At 42.8% G+C, this 8,884-nt stretch overlaps 1 protein-coding gene across 1 annotated transcript in view; it reads left to right on the forward strand.

Moving 5' to 3' along the window:
* The first annotated feature begins 7 nt into the window (after nucleotides 1-7).
* ADCY9 (adenylate cyclase 9) overlaps nucleotides 8-8,884 on the forward strand; it is a 90,630-nt gene continuing 81,753 nt past the window's right edge. Inside the window, exons 1-2 of the mRNA XM_035889666.1 lie at nucleotides 8-255; nucleotides 367-1,486. Of these exons, the coding sequence (XP_035745559.1) occupies nucleotides 106-255; nucleotides 367-1,486 (1,270 nt within the window). The 5' untranslated portion in view covers nucleotides 8-105. The remainder of the gene's footprint in view (nucleotides 256-366; nucleotides 1,487-8,884) is intronic.

An 8,884-nucleotide genomic window follows, 5' to 3' on the forward strand; every position in this document is an offset into this window, starting at 1 on the left:
GGCCCGGGCCTCCGCCGGCAGAAGAAGCTGCCGCAGCTCTTCGAGAGGGCCTCTTCCAAGTGGTGGAATCCCAAGTTCGACTCCAACAACCTGGAGGAGGCTTGCATGGAGAGATGCTTCCCGCAGACCCAGCGCAGGTTTCGCTATGCCCTCTTCTACATCGGCGTGGCCTGCCTTCTCTGGGGCATCTACTTTGGCATACACATGAGAGAGAAACAGATTGTTTTCATGGTGCCGGCTCTGTGCTTCCTCTTGGTATGTGTAGCGTTTTTTGTGTTCACTTTCACTAAGACTTACGCCCGCCATTACGTGTGGACTTCGCTGATACTCACCCTCCTGGTTTTTGCTTTGACTCTCGCTCCGCAGTTCCAGGCTCTGAAACCTATCTCAGGAAGTGGTGACATGTCCAATCAGACTCCCCCGGCAGATCCCTCAGACACTTGTCTTTCTCAAGTAGGCAGTTTTTCTATGTGTATCGAAGTGCTCTTGTTGCTTTACACGGTGATGCACTTACCCTTGTATTTAAGCTTGTTCCTGGGGCTGTCGTACTCAGTCCTCTTCGAGACCTTCGGTTATCACTTCCGTGATGAGAACTGTTTCACGCCTCTTGGAGCCGGTGCAGTTTACTGGGAGCTGCTGAGTAAAGCCTTTCTGCACGTCTGCATCCATGCCATCGGTATTCATTTATTTATCATGTCCGAAGTCAGGTCGAGAAGCACATTCCTGAAAGTGGGGCAGTCCATCATGCACGGAAAAGACTTGGAAGTAGAAAAAGCCCTGAAAGAGAGGATGATTCATTCTGTTATGCCAAGAATAATAGCCGATGACTTAATGAAGCAGGGGGATGATGAAAGTGAAAACTCCATCAAACGTCATTCCACCTCAAGCCCCAAAAACAGGAAGAAGAAGCCCTCCATACAGAAAACCCCCATTATATTCCGTCCTTTTAAAATGCAGCAGATAGAGCAAGTGAGCATTTTGTTTGCAGATATTGTTGGCTTCACGAAAATGAGCGCCAATAAATCTGCCCACGCTCTGGTGGGACTCCTGAACGACCTCTTTGGACGTTTTGACCGTCTGTGCGAGGACACTAAATGTGAGAAGATAAGCACTTTGGGAGACTGTTACTACTGCGTAGCTGGCTGCCCGGAGCCCCGGGCAGATCACGCTTACTGCTGCATCGAGATGGGCTTAGGTATGATTAAAGCCATTGAGCAGTTTTGCCAAGAGAAAAAAGAAATGGTGAACATGAGAGTCGGTGTTCATACTGGGACGGTCCTGTGTGGCATTTTGGGAATGAGGAGATTCAAGTTTGATGTGTGGTCCAATGATGTCAATTTGGCCAATCTGATGGAGCAGCTCGGGGTGGCTGGAAAAGTCCATATTTCGGAAGCTACTGCGAAATATTTGGATGATCGTTACGAGATGGAGGATGGAAAGGTGATTGAGCGAGTTGGTCAGAGCGTGGTCGCCGACCAGTTGAAAGGTACGTGCTTTTATTTTGTGCTCAGCCTTTTTATTTTGAGGAAATATATTTTCCCCTAGTGCATGTTTTGTGCTTGCTGACTTGCAAATTGAATGCAGTTTACATTTAACTCCGCATGCTGGTGATCAGAAACACCATGGGAATTAGGGAATAAAAGATGCCACAGAGATAAGCGTGAAATGTCTTCTGGGGTACTCAAAATGCACTTAGACTTCAAAACTCCTTAGTGCTCCTTGTGAGAGTATCGCGCCGTAGGGAGGAGAAGGTTAATGTGTTTGCTGTCTGCAAGAGGTTTTTGTTGTACTGTTGTGTGTCATCCTTTAATTCAGTAAGTAAACTTGTTAATTGACTTCATGTGCCATACATAGAGCATATGTGTTTTGCAAAATTATGTATATCTGTGAAAAGTTTTTTTTGGCATTGGGAGAGTTGGGACTGCGAAGGCATTTGGGAAAAATGACAGCTGGATTCGCAGAAAGAAATGAGCACTGTAGATTTGGCAGTTTGATATGGCAAGTTGTTACAGTTTGAAGTTAGGCTGGAAAAAGTTACTCAGGTGGTTCAGCGAGCTGGCAGATGCTCTCGTTTCTGCAGTTCTAAGGATTTGGGGATGAAACTGCAAATTTGCCTTTCGGAAAAGAAAATGAGGGATCCTTTGGTTCTCCTTATGGCTTGGCGAAGGGTCTGATTTTCATTTTTCTAGAGAGTATTTAGTTAGAAATGAAACCCTTGACTGCTTTCTAGCAGCATTTAGAAGCGCGTGCGGGAGGATTGTGCATGCTGAGGGTTTAATTGTCTCTTTAGTAAAAGCCGTGTCTCTGGTGCTGTGCCTTTGTCTCGCGGAGGTATGGTTGCCTGCAGTCCTTGTAGCCCAAGGTGGGGAGCGGACGAGTCAAAATGGGAGTGGAATACGTTGCAAACCCTTTTATACTATGTGAGTTTATTCTTTCTGTTTATAAATGTACCTGTTTTTATAAAGTAAGCGTGGAAGCCGGAGTGGAGGAAACTGAAGGAGTCGTAGAACAGCGTTGCGAAGGGGGAAGGAATATTTGTTGCAACAAATACAAAAGGAGGCCAGGATGGTTGTGGAAAGGTCAGTGAGTAAGGACGGGGGGGAGAGTATTGCAAAACAGCGGTGGAAGCGGTAACGGCAGGCCGCTCGCCTGTGGCAGGTGCTTATTTTGATGTGACACAAATACTTATTTTTGGTGAGCTAGCTGTCCGCATGCATATGGCAACAGGGCTGAAATGAGAGGCTTACGGGGAGGAAAAATATCGACAGTGACACTGGTGGCTGGAAGCCATAGAACTGAAGCAGATGTGTGTCCCTGGGCTTTGGCTTTCTGTTTAGCTTCTAAAAATACAAATTCAGTTAATTTCTTTGCAAACTCCTGACACTGATGTATTTCAGTGGAAGTGTGCTTTCAAGAAAAAAGGATCAGACATAATCTCTCTGTTAGTCGAAACTGAACCTTGCTGTTCTGGTGGAAAAAAAAATTGAACAGGTTGTAGAGAAACAGCCCTGCGATATTTCCCTCTTCCATCGACCTTTAAGGCCAGGTGCAGTGCAAAGGCCAATGTTGTAGCAATGAATGAAATTAAGTATTTTTTGCTAAATTTATGACTGTACTCGGTATCATCAATCACAAAATGACATGAACTTACTTATGGAGACTGATGGTACTGCTCTTAAATATTTTTATTTATTTGTTTATATTTTCTAGGAGGTCACAAGAGCAGTGTGTAGAGCAATTATACCCCATGCCAGGAGTGGGTTTTTCATGGTCTTTCTCAGACTTCTGTCCTTTTACTTTCTCACACTTCTGTTACATTTATTGCGAGAGGGCATAGGCTGTTGTGTCTTGTTAATACGGCAGTTTGGATTTTGCAGCTTTGAATGCCTTTCACGGGTCCTGCTTTAGCCAGGGCACTACAGGTGAATAAACTGAAGTGCAGTCTAGATAAGATGAAGTATGCTTTCTGGACTGCTCTTCTTACCCTGAAAGCTAGCTACGAAAGCAACTGGAGCATGTGGTAAGAATTACTTCAACGAGCAATATGGGTTGGGTTGGTTTTTTTTTTCCCCCCTTTCCTTTCTGTATTTTGTTGTGGAGCTGTAATCAGCTTCCATTTCTTATCTATGTCTTTATATAGTTACAGCAATCAGAGTCTGTGTGCACTTTTAAACCAAGCAGACCTCTGCCACGACCACCTTTCTCTGCACGTCTGTGGCATGTGTAGTCCCTTTCCCTCCCATGCCCAGACCCTCGGGGGCACATGGTGTGTGCTACAGAGTTGCCCATTTTTTCCTGTTTCCTCAGTACTTTGTTCCGCAGTCAGATTATTTGGCTGAGAGGTAAATGGCATGAGGAAAAGGAGAAGAAAAAAAAAAAGAAGCAATGATAAAAGCAATCCAACAGCAGTGCCACAGGCTGGTGTCTGGAACCTGCTGCAGGGGAGGGTTTTGTTAAGGAGCAGCTCTCAGATTTAACAGGGTAAACTGAGATTTCACCTCTTAATGAATTGTCCTCTGCCAAGCACCTGCTCAGTTTTGCAAGTGGAGGTGCTGTTAAGGAAGCTTTGCTTTACTATTTTCCCTGAGAGTTCATTGATAATAGGAATAGAGAAGAGGAAGTTTGTTGTGGTTGTTTAATTATGTCATACGTCGTACTCTTTTCAAGTATGAAAGCGCTGCGGAGATAACAGGCATAAGCTTTGTTTCCCTACCAGTACTTCACTTCTCAGCTTCCTTTCAACCTTTTGGTATCTTAATGATATCCTATTTTTTATGTTGGATGTCTAGTATATTATCTCCTAATTGTCTGGGCTGCCGCAGTAGTCGTAGCTATCTTTCTGATGCTAAGTCAACATGATCAAGTAAACTCTTTACAGAGCAAAATGGGAGGTGCCGAGGACTCGGGTGTCCACATTATGCACATTTCAGGACTTCTGCGTGCTCCTGGAGCGAGTCTTTTGGCTTGGTTCACCCAGAACGACTCCAGGTACAGCTCTGCAGTGTGCAGCAAAGCAGGGTGCGTAGGAGTGAATTGGGCAAACAGCCTCAAAAGCGTGCTCTCCCCGTTCCATTTGAAATGCTAGTGTAGATGTACCCCGAGTTGTCCTAGTGCTGCTCTCCTTGGTTTTTGAGGTAGATGAGGCAAAGCTGCATTTCTCTACTTAGGATGGAAATATCTTTTCTTCCTCCTTTGCTTCCTTGGCTCCATACTGCAAGCGGTGGGGCCCTGGTATGTTCCCTCCTGTTTCTGACTTCCGAATTAAGTAGATGGTGTCTAAACCAAACGAACAGAGAGCGAGCCATTGAGGACCTTACAGTGTTTTTGCCTGTTTCTGACTGCTGTTTGGTTTATGATTGCTTAGGCCATCGGTTTTCACAGCGCCTGATCCCCTTGGATGCCAGGGGAGTGCAGGAGAGCAATGTTGTGGTGATTTTTTTTGAGGCCCACAGATAAATCCTAGACATCAGTTCAGTTATATCTTCGATAATAATTTTGCCATAGGATTTGGGACAATTCAACTTTTTCTGTTTTGTTGCTGAGCTTTCTAGCAAATAAATTTATTGAAGACTGAGATACTGAGAATCACATAATACACGTTAATGTGTCCCTTCTGAACTCTGGAGTCAGAGATCTCTTCTCAGGATGTAAAAAGTTCTGCTTATAGAAATGTTTTTGTTTTGCTCTGGTCTCCTTGGTTGTTTGCATTTCTCTTTTTTTGTTACTTAGAAGGTCACAATATTGTTATTTGCCAGCCAGCAACTCTTCCAGAAATACCAGGGTCACCGGCACCTTTTTTTGAGTGCTCAAAATACATAAGCATGTTGGGGCAAGAATGCTTTCTCTGTGTTTATAGAGCACAGCACAGCGGAACCATGATTTCATTTGGGGCGTTTGTATGTATGCTGATAATCTAATAAGAGTCATTGTTATTGAAGTTCCTGTTAAAATAATTCCAGAACTTTCTGCAGCAAGACACCTCCTTGCTCAGTTTGCCTCAAGGAATGGCTTTATTGCTGAATTTCTCTTAGAAGCCCTTGAAGATACAGACATGGTTTTCTCTCTGATTTTTGTCGTTTGCTTAATGATGGAGGAAACGTGAGTGGATCTTGTGCGCTCTGTCACCTGGCTAACCAAACCGAGTCGTCGATGGCTTCAGAGGGAAGCTCAGCTTTCACGGCGCTTGCTGCCTGAAAATCCAACAGTTTACCTGTGGCAACTGGTGGCCCTTCCTGATAAAGCGTATCAAAGATCTGCAGCTTACTGTATTGTCTTTCACTGTTCTCCGTGTTGCTTTCAATATCTGCTTTACTTCTAAACATTTTTTTAATAAAGCAAATTAGTTATAGAAGTCACCGTTTGGGCTCGATACTGAAACCTTTTAATGTAATTTAAGGCTATTATTTCTCCATAAATAGCCTAGCTCTTTACACGGTGGCAACCTGCGACCGATGGGATGTGTTTCCCTCGGCAGACCATGGGATACAGCTCTGCCTGGTGACTTAATACTCTACTGCTTCTTCAGGTTTGGGTTACAAGGAACACAGTGCGGGTGTTCCTGAAAGACAAAAGTCTCAGATAAGGTTATGAAGAGATAAGTCATTCACATTTTCTTCCCTTCCTTCCCTCTGCGGCCGATCAGGGGGAGACCACGGTTACACTCTGACAGCAGTGAAGTCTTCTTCCCCGTCTTTCTGTCTCTTACCAGACCTGCTCTCGGAGGACCTGTAGCTGTCATGTGCTTCTGGAAGTTCATAGGTAGATGAAAGATAAGATGAAATTTTTCCTTAGCTTTTTGAGCCCAGCTTGCTGGGTGTAGTGTAAATCTAGAAGGCTCATGCTTGTGCCAGCAGGCAGCTCTGCAGAAAGCTCTGCACAGATTCGACTTTGCTCTGTGGCTTGGCTAAGAGCAGCTTTAGTCTTTACCAAGTGAGTCTTTTTGGGGTGAGTGCAGGCGGTTTGGGTGCTTGTTGTGTGTCTTGCCATCTGCTGTGCAGGTCTTCCCATTCAACCTCTAGTTTCATCATGTTCAGTAAATGTAAATGTTTAGCTATTAGCTTTTTATATTTATTGAACTCCTTTGTGACAGACATTGTGATTCTGGATTTCATCCGTTCCGATACTAATCTCACAGTCAGGCAACAATTGATAGATAGAACAAATGTCAATTTTTCTTTTCTTTTTTTTTTTTAAACTGGTAATGAAGTAAGCACGTTTATCTATTTCCACTTTCCCACAAAACAAAATTCTGAGTGCTGACTGAGGCAGCAAACGTTAGCGGATAGTCAGTTTATCAATTTTACATGATCTGACCTATTAACTGTTGTTATTGAGGTAGTGGTTCATGATCTTATTTTCAAGTGTAAGGCTGAAAATAAAATAGGTTGACTGCATGCCTGTATTTAAAAAATGAAAATTATTCAGTGACAGATAAAGAATTATAATTAGAAGTAATTTGCATGAAGGCATATTGCCAGGGAGAAGTAAATTCTACATTGATTTAACATTTTGACGTGATCTGTAATTTTACCATGTGATAGCAAAAAGAAAACGAGGTAAATAGTGAATATAGTTGCTCAACCTGGGTCTTGTCAAGTCTTCACTTGGTGAAGATGTGTTTCATAGCTATAAACAAAAGAACGAACTTTGTATGAAAACCCAGTGATTCTTGAGCTTTCCAAATATTTTACGTGATAAAATGACATAACTTCTTCCGAAAGTACACCTATGTATTTGTGCATTAGTACCGATCAGCTTTACTGCCAGGGAGCTTCTGTGACCTCTGCAGGAAGGTCGCAATTTCTCCAGATTTTGAGGAAGATTCGTTGAATTGCTCTTGGTTTTATTTGTGCAAGACCAAACAGAAAAAAATCTCAATTAAAAAATATTCACACTTAAGCTGGTTTTATTATTCTAGGGAAACTTGGATGTTGGCTTTTGAGGCTTTCACTTTTGATAACATACTTAAGGGCTAATTTGACGGCACACATTGAAAAATAATTTATAAGCATGGTTAGTAATAAGTATAAGTTACTTATTACTAATCTAAGTAAGATTCTCCACTTTGTATAGGCTGGAGACTGACTCTAACCATACACTTCGTTTAGCAGTGTGGGCTCCAGTTTCAATTTATTGTGTGCCCTGACGCTAATTAACAAAGAAGCCAAGGCGGTACTGACAGTCTGGTTGTGAAGTGTTGCAGCTCTGCCTGTTTAAGCCCCATGTAAACACTGTAGAGTGAAGTAGCAGTTTCAATAGACCTGAAGAGCTTGATATCCTACAGGAGTTGAAGTGAGCACGGCAGGAGTTGGAACTTTATTCTAGAACATGGGAAAGATGAGCGCTGAAATCCGAGGTCCTGTGACATTGGAGGGATGCCACGGCTTCTGCTGCATTCGATGATCATCATCTGCAGAGTCTTTCCTTTATGTTTCTCTCTTTGGCTACCCAAAATATAGGTGCTGCAATATAAACAGGTACCTACAAATAACAGGTCTGAGCTCTCTTCTTCCTGTTTACACCAGTAAATCTTCAGAGGTAGGTGAGGAACTGTGTAAAAGCAAAAGAACTTCGTCTTTAAATAAAAGCCTTGACACTGTGGCTTTTAGGGGAAAAAGATTGATGGAAAAGACAAAACAAAGTGAAAGAGACATAATTTATATTCATCTTCTGTCGTGAGGAGGATGCATGTTTTGAATGGGTTGTTTAAAACTCTCTTTGCAGTTATTTCACAACATGTACTTCACTTTTCCTTCTGGCAGGCAAGGTATATAAGGGTTTACATTCAGCACTTTAAACCAAAGTACAGTTTTGCTGGGTTTCAAGTTGCTGTAGTTTGTCTTGGAATATTACTAAAATTAATAAACTAAAATTATTTTCTACCATCTACAGTTTGTGTGTAAGCGCTCGCTCTCTCGGTCCTGAATCACAAGCTCGCTCCATCCATCCTGGCTCTGTAAGGAGAGACAGCCATTCCTCTTTCCGTTACAGCTGACACTTGAAAATTCTCTGCTATTTTTAGATGATTTTCAATCTCATTTCTGTCCTTTGAAAAGAAAGGGGGGGGGGGGGGGGGGGAAGGAAATTTTCCTAGCCTTTAAATTTTTAACTTCCAGTGGGAGTTGTTATTGCAAAGAAGCCAGCTAGTCAACAGCGTCTCATTAGCTCATTTTAACAGGTTCTGATATATAAGCTTGCATCACTGTGATGGTTGTTTCATAGCTCTGTAGGAAATTGTTGAAACTCGATTTAAAACAAGGCTATGCAGGTTTCGAAAGTGTAGCTGCTTGCTCCCAAGTAATAATTTGTGAAAATGTAAAGTAGCAGTTGGAAGAGAAGTGCAGACTGGAGATCGTAGCGTAGCGTTCCAGCTTTTTCTTCACCC

Source organism: Egretta garzetta, unplaced genomic scaffold (assembly GCF_000687185.1).
Source record: "Egretta garzetta isolate BGI_Z169 unplaced genomic scaffold, ASM68718v1 scaffold372, whole genome shotgun sequence".
NCBI lineage: Eukaryota > Metazoa > Chordata > Aves > Pelecaniformes > Ardeidae > Egretta > Egretta garzetta.